Source organism: Python bivittatus, unplaced genomic scaffold (assembly GCF_059951505.1).
Source record: "Python bivittatus isolate LINGU-HERP-01145 unplaced genomic scaffold, Pbiv_v1 ctg000160_np1212, whole genome shotgun sequence".
Classification (NCBI taxonomy): domain Eukaryota; kingdom Metazoa; phylum Chordata; class Lepidosauria; order Squamata; family Pythonidae; genus Python; species Python bivittatus.
Genome location: NW_028277076.1, coordinates 5831198 through 5845865, shown reverse-complemented (window position 1 = coordinate 5845865; position 14668 = coordinate 5831198). Strand labels below are relative to the sequence as shown.

Sequence of the window (14668 nt, the reverse complement as noted above, 5' to 3'; positions counted from 1 at the left end):
AGTGGGGAAAAAAGAAAGGTTTCATTCATTTAGCCAAGACAAGATGTTATCTCTACTGAGTCTATAGATAGGTTTATATTAAAGTTCTTTGTGGTGTGACAAGACCCGGTGCCATTTCTCACCATAATTATTTCTTGATGTCAAGAAAGATTTTCTCGGCTTTGGGGCTTTAAGGCTGTACCTGCACAGGCCTCCAGCTACCAAATGAGTTTCTTGACAATTAAAAGCAAGAAGACCTAAAGCTTTTTTTCTTCTTTCCAAAACAAGAAACACCTAGCCAGATGTTAGCGCAAGGAGAGATGTTTCAATATGCTGAAAGAGATTGTCGAATGAAGCCTGTTATTCCGGAAGGCCCTCCATTTGCCCAGCCTAAGTGTATGCATATCACAGAGGAGTTGATTCCTCTGTATTTGGAAGTCCTTACTCTCATGAAAGTTCACACCGCTTTTGAATCCCAGCAACTCACTGTAAAATAGAATACAGTGATTTGTAAGACGAACCTTGAGTTTCCACTAAAAGAGCTTTCAATTCCTAAAAGCAAGGAATTCAAAGGAGGAGCCTATCTTTGATTCTGAAAATACCTTAAAAGATGAAATAATAAAATTGGAATACAGGTTTGCAAAACAGTTCGATCTCAAACGTCCAGTTTTGAGTACTTTGGGCACGAAGCAAAGTCCAGAGAGAATCGTCTCCAAGTTGGAGCGAAACCTTCTGTTACTTTCTGGCCTTGAACAAAATATCTTCCAATTGCAAGAAACAAGATAGGCTGGTTCAACTCTGAAAGGGGACGCCTGATGCAAAATACATAGGTGTCAAGAGTTTTGTGAACAGTCAGCATAAAACATTCAAGCTGTTTCCATGTTTGTTCCAAAGGAGCATAGCCAACTGGAACATTCTGATGGAACGTTTCAAACAAGGATGGTCCCCTTCTGTGTGTATTACCCTAATTTGGAATTAAAGGTAAATTTTGACATCAGTTTTCTCCATACCAGGGATGGGCGATCTGGGGGTGGGGGGAGCCCTCCAGAAATGGCTAGAGCACCCAGAATCCCTCTCTACTCCCCATGTTATTGAATGCTTTGGGGGATATACTTCTGTAGCATCTAGAGAGTCACTTGTTTTCCTGCCCCTGATTGATGTGCATGTTTAAGAAATAGCCAAGAGAGCACAAACACTTTTACCCGAAGGCTTAAACGTCTTAAATTGTTGAAAGAGCTGATTGTGAGTCTCTGACATGCCATTTGCACAAGTCAGAAAGTTAAACTCGCCCTGGATTCTCCAGGCTAAAGCAGAGAGGATAAAATACAAGCGGCTCCACCAGCCTTCAGGAGCGCCGGCTAGTAACGTGCCTTGCTTCCAAACAATTACCGAGAGGTTGGGGGCACGCTCCATTTGGGAAGACAATGGGGCATACAGCAGTGGCAAAGGGGCAGGCGCACCATCACGCTGAGCAGAGACATAGCTCCAGATTTACAGTCTGAATCTATTTCTTCTGAGACGAATGCTTTTCTAAAAAATAAAATAAGCACATTGCAAAAAAAGAGTAAAGGCTCGCTCCCATTTGTAGGAGAAAGTCAGCCTGCTGTTTTGTGAGGGAAAATGCCCAAGTGCCCACACAGAGATGCTCACCCTAAAGCAAAACCCAGGTGAAAATAACTATAAAAACAGTCAGGAGGCCTTGGCTGTGGATATACTGAATGTCTGCTTGCTGTTCAAGGACCTGGAAGGGATGTTCCTCTCAGAGCACAGCGATAGCTGAACTGCTTAGAGTTGCCACTCAGCACATTTCCACAAGAAAAACACGATTCAGAAGGAAAGGAATCAGGTGCCCAGCAATAAAACGCGTTCCCCTCCCCAAAACAAGTGCAGTAAAAGTTCACACCCCCACCTGAGCCTCGCTGTGACCCTTTCCTTCGCTTCAAAGCCTTTTGCAAAATATCCTTCATGGTGACCTTCATGCTCTCCACCTGGATCAGGGAGAATCCATGCGCGGCGTTTCTGCAAGGCACAGAAAAAGAGAGTGAGTTGCACAGACTGGTTCATGTACGTGCTTGGCCCTGGCTGTCGCAAAGTGGTCACCAGGGGGCAGCTTATGGCAGGCAAAATCGTGAGGACCATCAGCCAGTGCCGGATTTTTATTTATTTTTTTTTACAAGCAGAGAAGGAACAGAAAGAGGAGGAATGTGGAATGCCACAGGATGAACCCAACAGGAGCAGTAAACCCAACTGATGCGGTTCTCGGAGCAAAAGGTTGCTTGCCGAGTTTTCTGCAGCTGCAGGACTTCCGAGGCGGAATAATCTTCTCCCACCCCATTTCCACGTTCCAGATCTGGCTCTAGTGCAGCAAGAAGGCGGCGTACAAATTGCTTTACTAAATAAATAAAACAAAACTACTGCCTTTGTTTGTTCTGGACCTATTGTGGCCCAATTTCAAAGGTGAAATAGGCCCAAAACAAACCTGAAAAAGGTTGGTGGTTCTTGTTCCATTTATTCAGTTTATCACAGCCCCCACCACCACCCCAAGCTCAAAACCTACCCAGGTAGGATTCTGGAGGGCTGTGAGGGATCTGAAAAAGTTACTAGCTTCGAGGGTGCATTAAAGCAATGAAATTCCACTCCATCTCTGCACATCTGATGTGGCTGTGCTTGGACCCCATGAGCAGTGGGAAAGGAGCACGTTCAGTCTGGAGCAATTAATGCTCTTTAGCTGCAGACACAGCTGTTTGTTTGGACTGAACCCTGAACTCCTCTGCATATCTTGGATGGAATCGAAACACTCCTAATTAAGGGCGTTGCCAAAGACGGCAGATCTGGAATACAACCCTGGCAACGTGCGATGCTTGCCGTCAAAACAAGGCAAGTGTTACAACCCTGCGGATTATTTGCTTTGGATCCTATTCCAGGCCAGAGCAGCTTTTCCCATCCACCTTCTTCTTTACTTTCCAGAAACGGCAGGAAGTCAGCGTTCCACCCTCTCCATCGCATGTTAGAACACAGCTTGTCCGTATCTTTAGAGCTACGAGATGGAGATGTTGCACCCGGCATTCACACAAGTGAGGTCCGGGTGCCATGGGAATAAGCTTATATTGACCTGAGATTTTCACAGCAGGAAGGTGATGGACATCATGTTGCTGCTCTTACACCAGAAAGCTGAGGAGCAAACACCAGGAAGTCTTTTATAAACCCATGACACATATGTAATCCCATGCTGAACCCAGTTCTGACTTGAGCTGGGATATATCTAGTATCTACTTACAGTTTAGGAAGCGAGAACATGCTATAATTATCATCTTGCTAGTAGCGCTCTATGATATCATTTTTTTATACCACTTTGTATATTGTATGAGGGAAGTTCTAAGGCATGAAGCCTGAAGAGATCCTACTCTTCTTTTTAAGAGGCCAGAAGAATTGGCTGTGGTTACCTTTCTCCCATCTTCTTTTTAGTTGTTCTCTATTCCTACACATCCCAGGGATCTAAGCGCAGCTTTGGACCCAAAAGCTTCACAAGCAAAGAAAAATAAGGTCAGGCAAGACGTAGGAGGTATTGGCCCAGGAGTAACCTCCAGAGGTCCCACTAGCACCGCCACCAATCTGCCTCATCTCTTTTATATTGTTGTTCACTGCTTGTTTAGACTGCATTTTGCAATTACTGTTTTGGTTTTAAATCTAAGCTTATCTAAACACCTCAGTAGATGAACAGGATAGAAATGACAAATTATTATCATTAGCTACCTCCCCTTTGTAAAACCTGCATATGGTCTTAGCCATTTCCTTGATGCCAAAGTTGTTTAATAATAAACTCAGGACTGACTGCACAGCTCTGGTCCAGCACAAATGGACATTCAAGGACCAAAAGTATGTTTTTCTCATCTTTTCCATAGTAGAGGTTCAAACATCTTTCAAACAATATCTGAAAGGGAATTTTATTAGTTTGTTAGGGAACCCTCATTCAGAAGATCAGTAATGCCACACCTCCATCGCTGGAAGACATCTTGCAATGGTTGCCCATAGTTCAATTTTTTTGAAACTGAGCTATACATAGGCAGCAAGGAACCATTGGTCATCAGAGCTAAAAAGGGCCAAGGCATGTCAGAGCAGCCTCCCCAATCTGGGTGCTTCAGAGTTGGGATTCCCCAGTCAGGACAATCTTGGGAATTGTCCATAATTCCCCAACTTTAGGTTGCTAAGAACCAGCTTAAAGAGAAGACCACCGTTGGCCAGAGACGCTTCCTCTTCTAGTCCCGGTGGCTTTTTTCATGAGCAAGCTGGGCCCAGCTGGGAAGTTCTGGCTCACACCCTGACAGCTGAGTAACAACTAAGTAACAGAGGAAAAAGTAAACTTTCCTCTTATCTAGCAAGTACAAAGCTGTTATAACAACTGATGAGCATTTGGCCTTCCACAACCATCAGAGAAGTCAGGAAGATGTTGGCTAAAAGCTTAATCTTAGGCTGCCATTGTACAAACTCTTACATGGGGGGGGGGGAATTCCACAGAAGACAAGGGGGCTTCCTTCTAAATAATGTTAGAGATGTGAAGGACGGGAACGATCTCCAGAAAAGTGCAGAAAAACAAAACATCAGTTGAAGCCCAAAACAAAATTAACCAACCAAACCCAACACGAAAATATTTTCCCCATCCTTCTTTTTGTTTAGAGACAGAAAATTGTTAGGAATTTCGAAGCTTGGAAAGAAACTTTGTCCTGTATTTGGTTAAAAGGAGATGGGGAGAAGGAACCCTTTCCCCTCAATTTTTCTTGTCCCTACTTCCAGCCAGGCCCTCATACCAGGTCAATAAACATAGGCTTTCACAGTTAAACTTATTCCTTCAATATCAATTAAATGTACAAGTGCACAATAGATTTAAACTCAAAAAAGTTTGATGGTGTCTGTAGACTTGTTAATCTGCAGAGAACTCTTCCCCTTGACATTGCGCCCTTGACAAGAGAGAGTTAAGTGGAACAGGACCTCCCCCCGCTTCCCAGTTCCTCTCCTATTTAATAAACTGCAAAGCTTTCTGGCTTTGGTTTTGTGCCGAATAGACTAAACCTTTCTTTGACATTTAAGACAGCTGTGCGAGGGCAAAGTTGGAGAACTGCAGAATACACTGTGATGTGTGCTGTGGTGTTCGGCCAAACTCCAAAGTAAATGTTAAGAAAATGAGTGGCAATGGAGAAGGGGAGCCCAGGTAAAGATGGGAGAGGATGGGAAAAATTAAAAGCAAGAACAGCAGAGGAGGCCAGGGTGTAAAACAGCACTTCCCCTGTCCCACTTCTGGAAGAGATGGGGGGAGGAAAAAAATCCACGCTGATGAGGTCAGTTCAAAAAACAAATAAGAGTCTCTGATTTTAACCTGGGTGAAAATAAGTTCAAAACTTTTTTTTTTTTTTAAAGCATACATATTGTATTTTAGCACTGGAAACCTAAAGTGGCTCTTGGTGAAAATCAGGTCAAAGTTCCAATTATTTGGGATGTTGCGAACTGCCAAGATCAAATGGAAGCCTCTGGCACCATCACGGTGAGGTCATGAAAGCAACAGCTTTCAACATCTGGTAAGAGCAGTCTCCTTCAAGTCCATTCCTGGAGACTTCATGGACACTTCTCCCCCCATGCCCCAAAATCCCTGTCCAGCTTACAGTCATGGGTTATTCTATTCCATGGGTAATTCCATCTAAGTATTAATCAGATCCAACCTTGTTTAGATTTTCAAGATCAGACAAGTTAGATGCTGTTTCCTGGCTGGGTACCAACATCTGATCCTCGAAGGTCTATCACTTCTAATAATGAAGGTTCTAATGGTCACAAATTAAACTGGCATGGACTAAGTAGTGGAGCTTTTCTTGGACTGTCCCACTGCTGGTGGGGGAATGACTACGCTGGGGAACACTCCCACACTGAGACAATCATTTCCATGCTAGTGTAAAGAGCATGCATAATCGGCATGGCTCAAAGCTTTCTTCCTTGCATGATTTTCCCCGCTACATGCAAAGAAGCCCGTCGCTTCAGAACTTCCAGCAGTTGCCTGGATTTCCATCTGGAACAGAGATTTTAATATTACAAAAGGATATCTCACTTTCAGCACACTTTGTGCCTTGTGCCAAATGGCAGCCTAGAAATATTTCAGACAGACAGACAGACGGACAGAACCATACAGTCCTCCCACTTCTCTTTTGCAGCAGAACCCTCCAACAGCACAATGCAGAGAAGACCCCACTACTTATGAGTCTACCAGTGTAAGGATCTAGGAGATCACCTAGTTCAAGCATCTATGATTACAGCTTCCCCAACATCCAGCCATCCAGCCTCAACCTATAGCAGAAAGGGAGGCATGGAGGGTGGGGAAGAAGAAAAAACAGAATGGGGGGGGTTAACGAGCTTTGTGGCTATTCCAAAAGGACCTTCCTTCCCTCTTGCCTCCATCCCATCGCTCTGAGTTCCAGGATAAACAACCTTCTCCATCATGAGAGCAAAACTTGCATCCCCACCACCCGAAAGCTGACAAATTAATTGCTCCAATCCCTCTGTTACTGAATCATGCCTGAACGTCAGCCATCCTTTACCTCAGAACCTGGAGGCTGTCCCAGAACCAATCTTTAAAAGTTTATTTTACTGATCAAAGCAATATTATTATTTTTTTTTAAAAGGAGAGCAAAGGGCGGCTAAGGAGCTGGGGGTGGGCGGAGAGAGAAAGGAAAAAGCCCTGCATTTGACTATATTTAGTGGAACTATTCAAGTAAGTGAGGGCTTGGCAACGGCCGCAAAGGAGATTGTGCAGCCTTGAAATTATAAGCAATGAGATGCTTATTCTGGATCGGGGCCAGGCAGGGCTGCGAAATGGGCTATTAAGAGTCGAGGGTTGACAAGCACGATTTGGAGATGGGAGAGGAGAGATGGGGGGTTCTTAAGGAAAAATGACTGCAGAACCTCTGGGCTCTGTATGAATTCCTGGGGAAAATTCAGTGTCCTTGCTTATTACTTATTGTCTCCACAGATTTGTGTGACTTGAATTCTCTCTGACAGCCTCCCCTCACTTGATACTTTCCTAGTCACTGGTGATGCCCCCTTGACATTTCAAGGAGGCACCAGACTGGGGAAGAAGGAATCTCCCAAACGTTGGGTGGGTCTCCAGTGGTGACTACCACCTTCAGACCTCTTATTCTTGCCATGCTCCTGACTCCTTTTTCTTTTCTATGTCTAATTGTCATCCTTGCCCCCTTAGCCCTGCCCTGTTTTTCTCTCTCTGTTTCCAGCACAATCTAAATTTGTTTTCCTTGCCTCATTACTACTTGGATGGGGGAACCATCAGGGACTCCGAGGCTAGACTGAAAAGCTTGCAATAACATCCTGGAAGAAGTCAAACAAATTTTATATTGTTGCCAAGGAATGACCAGGGATTGAACATGACTCAAAGGAAACGTTAGTTCTTACTAAACCAATGGCACAATGCTGCATACATTAAGAGGGCTATGTGGAGGCTTAATTCATTTAAGCTTCACTTATTTTAGTTGGGATTTTATTTCAGCCCTGATCCTTGACCTTTTGGACAGCTGACTTTGCGGCCATGATCTCAGACGGATGGCAGTTTTTTAAAAGGTGCCTTTAGAGGAGTGCTTATCCATCACAGCATCCTTGATTAGATTCTACAATAAAAAGATACTTGCTTGACACTTAGGATCCAGCACTGGGATTTAAAGGTGCCCTGCCTCGATGCCTTTTATCAGGATGAGGAGATCCATGAACTTGCTTGAATCTTCTTCCTAATGCCTGCAAGCTAGAAGCCTTTGGCTCTTTTTGTCCCTTCGAGTCAGGGTTAACTCTTGGCGACTGCCTGGACAATTCCCTGCAGCTTTCTTGGCAAGATTTCAGAAATGGTTTGCCATCGCCTCCTTCCTCGGGCTGAGAGAGAGGGACTGGCCGAAGGACACCCAGCCGGCTTTGTGTCTAAGGGTGGGAGTAGAAGTCATGGTCTTCTAATTTCTAGCCTGATGCCTTAACCACTACATCAAACTGGCTCTCAGAGGCCAATTTAGTGAGGGAGATTCCCCTGGGAGGGAATAGCAAATTGCTTATATGTTCTCGGTCCATAAGATCACCCTTTTCCTCTGCTAATGAGGGTCTCTTGGGCAATTCTCTAATACCTGCGCGTAACCTTCTTAGCATCAGGAGGAAGACATCTACTCTCCCAGGCTTTTTAAACAGCACCACCTCCTTGGGCCCTTTAGACCTTGGCTCAGCTACCGATGCTGAGTTTTGCTTACTTTCCTTGACTTACGTTACACCTTCTTGCAATTTGACTGCATGGAGCCCCCTTGGTTTTGTGGGCTCCCCCAAGACACCTCCAGCCATTGCAATACAGTTTAACTGATCAACCAGGAAGTCTGAGGTGGCCCGTCTGCTGCTGACCCCAAATTAAAATGCTGTGAAAGACCGAGGGGAGTAAACCTTCTCCTTTATATCACAAGTATAATGGAGCGGAGCATACCCCCATTAAAAAGGACGGTGCTTTGGTGGAGGGGGTGTTAAGAAGTAATTAGTTCAGGAGAATATGAACCCCCCCCCAAAAAAAAATTTGGTTTCCTCCTAACCCTCTTCCCTCCCAATCATTTTACAAAAACATACCTGGGTGACAAGGTTAAATCAAGCAGAGGAAAATCCCCAGCACTTATCATCCGCCGGCATTACTGATAAATTGTGTGGTGGGGGAATAAAGGATTACCTTCTGTATTTTTTCATTACACTTTTCTTTTGTTACAGAATACATAAATCCATTGTGGCACAATGTAATATGTATCATCGTGCTACACCTGTGGACACTTCATAGCGGCTGCCATGTCTGTGCAGTCAGGAATGATGAGTGAACCCCCCGTGAATGTTAATGATAGTGATCATTCTGAGGTAACGTGGCTTTCCATCTTCCTTTACAGCCTCGACGCCGAAGCCAGGGTGGCAAGGTTCAGGAGAGGGAGAAAGAAGGGGGGAAAGGAAGGAAAAAAAGAGAGAGAGAAAAGAAGAATTACCCGATGGTGGGCGGGGGGAGAGAGGCGAGAAGAATGTCAGCGTCTCGGGAAAACGCATGACGTCTGACCCTCCAGCAAATCCATTAATGCTCATGGGAGGGGGAAGAAAACAGGGAAATAAAGAAATTTCTTCTTCAATCTCCCAAGATGGCATGGGAAACTTCTTGGCGATGGCCAGATTAGGAAACAAGGAGCAGGCACCAGGTTGAGAAGGCCCAAGTTCAAAGAGAGAAGTGAAGCTTTTGAATGGATGATGGCGCTTCTTCCAAGGTAGGTCATCCAAGTCTATCTTTGAATTGGGCCCTCTCTCAGAAGCATCAAGAAACTGCTTTGCCAAGTGATATTTCTCATACTTTTAGAAGGTTTATTCCACCTTCATAGCGAGCTATCCAGCAATGGATAGAATAAACTCTATTTTGGGTGTCTGCATGATGGTCAGAGAGCAGCATTGCATGGAAGCTGTTCCAAGTGACCCAGGACAGTGTGAAGATGTTTTAATGCCTGAATTAGAAAATGTCACTTCTGAGTTAGTTCTTCAACCAGGACCCCCGAGCAAGTGCAAAATCTGGCCAAAGTCCAGATCACCTTCTGTTAAATACATGGACTCATTGATCCAGCATGGACAGATTCAGAAGCTTTGAGAACCAAGTTGGTGCTTACATGTTGTAATGAGCTTTCAATATTCCTAAAATGGGTTCTGTGGTTAAAGAGAACATCTCCCATCTTCCTTGCAACGTCTGCCTAAGAGTCAGACGAGGACTGAAACGTGTTATAAATCCAGCCAGAATGATCTACCACAAAAGAGGGGAAGCACTAACTTACCTATTCCTAGAGTAAATACTTCTGCATAGCTAGCTTCCACAAGTTTAAGCCATGCTCAGGTTTAGAACCATCTGAAAAAGGCCACCCTGATGTTGACTCATCTCATTTTAATTCTACTATCCTTTAGCAAGGAGTTCCAAGTGACTTCTACAACCCAACTTAACTACTCAGGCAAAGAGGGAAGGGCTGGCCCCAAATAATCTAACCATCTTTGTGGCGGAACAGTGATTCCAACCAAAGCCTCGCTAACTCTCTCACCCTACTGCTCCAAGGCTTTACCCACTGTACTACGCTACCTCTTCAGAACTGCTAAAGAGCAGCATCCCTATGGAAGGTCATAGTGTGTTCAGGACTGGAGAAAAATGTACATTCTAACCAGATGGACATTCCTCCATTATCAGTTAAATGAGCAACTTCCTCGCCAGTTCACATGTGAGTAAGAGAATGAAAAAATCATTGCCTTAGGAACCTAGATCAGCTGAATTTTGAAAGGGGAAAACAAACCAGTTGTTGAGATTTTTGCAATGTGATCCTATCTTCCTTCAATAAATCTTCTTGAAGGAACTTAGGAAGAGTCTTGCTTTCTGGAGAAATGGGTCAACTGAAACCTGACGCTTGCTCTCTGAAGAACCCTCTCCTCAAGACTCAACTTGGGGGGGGGAAATCCCACCCCCCAATGAAAGCAGGCTTGCTTGGGGGAGAAGCAGATTCAGCACCTGACATCAGACAAGAATGACTCCTTTTCATCCCGACTGTCTTCCAAAAGCCATCAGCACGCGAGACTGATGGCCACATTCAAAGTTGGGATGACTGCCCTCTGTCTTCTCCTTGTATAACTTTGCCAGAGTCCTTGGGAGTTGCCAAATTTGGTCATGCCTGCTTAGCTCTCTCGAGTGATGGTGCCAGAAAAGAAAATAAGACACAGATGTATTTCAGCACTTGGCGATGCCAGGCAGAGAGACAGCTAATAGCTTCATTTCGACCCTCCCCTACCAGCTGGGCACAGGTGGGGGGATAATGAGGTGCCTTTTCCTAATCAAACTCAATTATTTACTACTCTCCATAACTGCAAAGACGTTCGGCTCTCAGTTCAGCATATTTAGATGCTTGGAGGGGCCCTCTTCCAACCACTGGTGGTGAGTATTGCTAAACAAACTGTGGTGGTGGTGATGGAGTGGCTTTGGCATGACCTTTAAAGTGTCCAAAGTCTGGTGGCCTGCTCCACCTCTGCCAGAATATATGCCATTCAAAATTGATTCTGACTCCTATGAGGCTATGTAAGTGGCAACTCAAGTAACTGTTTCATACAGCCGAGAGCAGATTCGGCACAGCAGGTGGACTACTAGCTATCTAACTTTGTATCTGGCCCCTTGCAACAGGGATCCCCGAAATGAGAGCTGCCCGCTAACCTGGTGCTAACTTTTTCTCCTCTGTATGTTGCTGCTCAGAACTTAAGACAAGGATCTAATGCAACCCGGTGTGCTCCAATATGCTGGATTTTAGCTTCCGGGATTCTCAGTGGCCACAGTGGCCATGATGAGTGTGTATCTGGAATGCTATTAGGCTGGGGAAAATTGCCTCCAGAACATACTTCCTGGCCTGTATCCATGTGCTGCCTCCATGTTTGGAGGATCAGCAGGAGAGAAGAGTCTTCTTAATGATGGCTACTCACCTTTACAACACTTTCCCTCACTAAGTTTGGCATCTGCGCCTTTGTCTCACTTGAAACACACAACAATTAACCCAGCATTCCTCAGGCTCCTATTTTAGACCCTGAAGATTAGTTTTTAACTCTTTGTTCAAAGGCTGCTTCCCCCATTTTTGTCTTCCTGGTGGTATTTCACTGCTGTTGGACTCTTCCAGTGGACTGTTTATCTAGGCTGTTATTTTCATCAATCCTTGTGATTTTTATTGCATTTATGACATTCTACTTTATATGCCCAGAGAGATGCATTCTAAGACATTTAATACATCAAAATAATAAAACAAAAGTTTTAGAAGATGCAGAATGATTAGATGCTCCATTAGATTAGGCCTCCTGTGTCTGCCCCTAGGTAGCTCTGCCTTCTAGAAATGTGGCAGTAAGGCTGGCTTTACTTTGTAAGCCTAAATAGCTTATAACTCCTAAATACTTCCAAAACTGCTTTATGCTCCACTGCAAATCTTTGGGACACCTTGTGAATGCCTTCCTCCCCTCCACCCTGCCCCCCGATCTCTGAACTTATCAGAGCCTTCCAAGAAAACCAAACACATTGGGACAGACGGAGGAGAGCCATCCATCTGCTTTTATTCAACTCCTCCTGTCATTTCAAATAAACGCATTGAAAGCTTTGGCTTCTTCCTGATGCAGCTGCCCATGCCAAGAGGGAAACTGAGTCAGGTTGGAAAACGCTGAGTTTTGCGCATGCAGCATTTGTTCTGTTCTGAGGGCCAGGACTCATTACAGGAAGGAGAAACGAGTGTGCCGATACCACAAAATAGTTGGACTGCAAATATTGATATGTGCTCTCACTCATGTAAACTGTGCGGATCCATCTCATCCATGTCACGAGCTTTTGTGGTGTTTCAGCGAATCAACTGCCCTGTGAGATTTACAGAGTCGCTGGGAGTTGGGTGGCATATAAATAATAATAATAATAATAATAACAACAACAACAACACACTCATCAGAACTGGGTTTTTGCTTTTTTGCTTTGGATGCCCTCCCTCCCTCCTCACATTTATATAGCCGCCCATCTCACAAATGTGATTCTTTATACTTCCACAAATATCCTTTGGGTGTACTCTGATGGCCTTGCCTAGCTTTTATCACAACTGTTTAGCTTCCACCGCAATCAAGGCTAATAGCAGAAGATGCAGTGACTTAGTGACGCTGTTGGAGTGGGCAAGGCTATCTCGCCCCGCTTTTTCTTGAGTGGTGGATTCAAAAAAAACAAATGTCATTTCAGTTGCACCAACAGAAGTATAGTTTCCACCACCCCTTAAGAGGATTTTGAGAACCCGGAAGAAGGACAAAGAAGGGCAACAAGGATGATTCAGGGGAGTAGAAACTGATGACAGGAGGAAGCAGATAGGCATGTAAGCCCTGAGACCAGAAGATTCAAGGGGGATTAAATAGGACTTTTCAAATACCTGGAAGAATGACAAGGCAGAAGGTAAGCCCTGTCCATTCTCATTCCAGAATGTAGAACTTGACATGATGGATTCAAGTTATAGGAAGACAGACTTTGACTGAATCTTGGACAAAAAAGTCCTAACATAAGGAGCAATGGAATTGATACTCCAGACAAGGGATCGGTTTCCTTTCACTGGATGGGTTCAAGAGAAAGCCAAACAGCCCTCGGTTTGGGACGCTTTAAATCAGATTCCTGCACTGAGCAGTGGGTGGGACTTGAGGATCCACGTGGTCCCTTCCAACTCTAAGTTTTTCTGATTTTTTTGGGTTTGGACGGGAAGGTAAAATCACCTACAGGAGTCCTAACCCTTCTATTTTATTTGTTCTCTCCTTTGTTTTAACAGAGAAAAAGAACAGCAAATAGAGGATTATATGGCTCACAGTGGTTTACCCAAACTTACAGGGAAGAAATGCAGGATAAAGGCCTTGATAAAGGACTGGATCCCAAATGCATTGCACAACCAATGCTTCTTAGACACTTTGAGGATCATCTCTCCATTTGTTTTTCATTATTGTTTTCTACCCCCTTGCATCTGGTTTCCTGCATGACCTCAGATGCCTTGTGCATAAGAGGGAGAATTCATGGCAGCCCAAGTTCTTATTTCATTATTACATTTGCTAAGGAGTCAATTATTCTTAATTGATCAATAAACATGAGAAGGAAGAGACTTACATTCGAACAAAAAGGGACTGCTTGGCCACCAAGCCCGGTGATGAATACTTCTCGACCAAGGCCAAAGTACTGAAGCCAAACTTGTGAATGGGTTCATTGCAATCCAAGGGTGGGAAATCTGTGTCAACTTCACCATCATCTTCAGCAATATGGAGACAGTAAGCACTGACGTTGTCACTGCAAGGAACCAGGAGAAAGAGAAGTTGGGAGACCCGCATAGAAATAAACCCACTCCACATTTATGAATCGGGATTGTGATGCTCAGTTTGGCATAAGGCATGTCTGTCTTCAGAAGGCTGGACATCCACAGTCTAGCTGCACTTCTCGCAATGGCTGGATAGTGTACTTCTATCTCCCCCAATTGCAGATGGCAAGTTGAAGGTTGAGAGCCCTGGAGAATCTAAGAGGACCAAGGCAGAGGAGTTAATTCTAGGGTGCTGGGATTAGTCTCACAGTGGTCAACCAAGTGTCATACTGTTCATGGACTGTTAAATTGCTCTTCTTCCTGAAACTTATGAGACCATACCTCTTCCACAAGCTCATGTTCAAACAGCCTGTCTGCAGCAGGCAAAGATAACACTGGGGGTTACTTAGATCATGAGCAATGGGTGTGTGTGTGTGTGTGTGTGTGTGTGTGACACCCATTCAATAGCCCCTGCATGCTAGCTGAGGGGAACTGTAGTCCAAATATATCCAGAGGGCAACAGGTTGTCTGCCCAGATGACACTGTTTAAGGTATTTTGCGTTAAAATGGTTACAGGGTTGAAAGGATTAAAAATCAATCTGGACTGCCAGAAAGAGATGTTTTAATAAAAAACAGCCTTGCATATTTGGGAATACAGAGACGCAATCATATGTTGCCCCAGGTTGTTTGGGTTGCAACATCCCAGAATTTTTATGCCATCGTGACTTTAATTTCCCCTCTCCCTCATTCAATTTGACAAGTCCAAGTTCAGAAGTTTTAATTGTCTGACTGATGCTTAA

At 44.4% G+C, this 14668-nt stretch overlaps 1 protein-coding gene across 3 annotated transcripts in view; it reads right to left on the bottom strand.

Moving 5' to 3' along the window:
- Nucleotides 1–14668, bottom strand: part of MAPKAP1 (MAPK associated protein 1) — a 113800-nt gene that overhangs the window by 51141 nt on the left and 47991 nt on the right. For all 3 annotated transcript variants that reach the window (XM_088147012.1, XM_088147013.1, XM_088147014.1), the window contains exons 6-7: nt 13685–13861; nt 1889–1998 (exon numbers count right to left, since the gene is read on the bottom strand). In XM_088147012.1, the coding sequence (XP_088003138.1) occupies nt 1889–1998; nt 13685–13861 (287 nt within the window). The remainder of the gene's footprint in view (nt 1–1888; nt 1999–13684; nt 13862–14668) is intronic.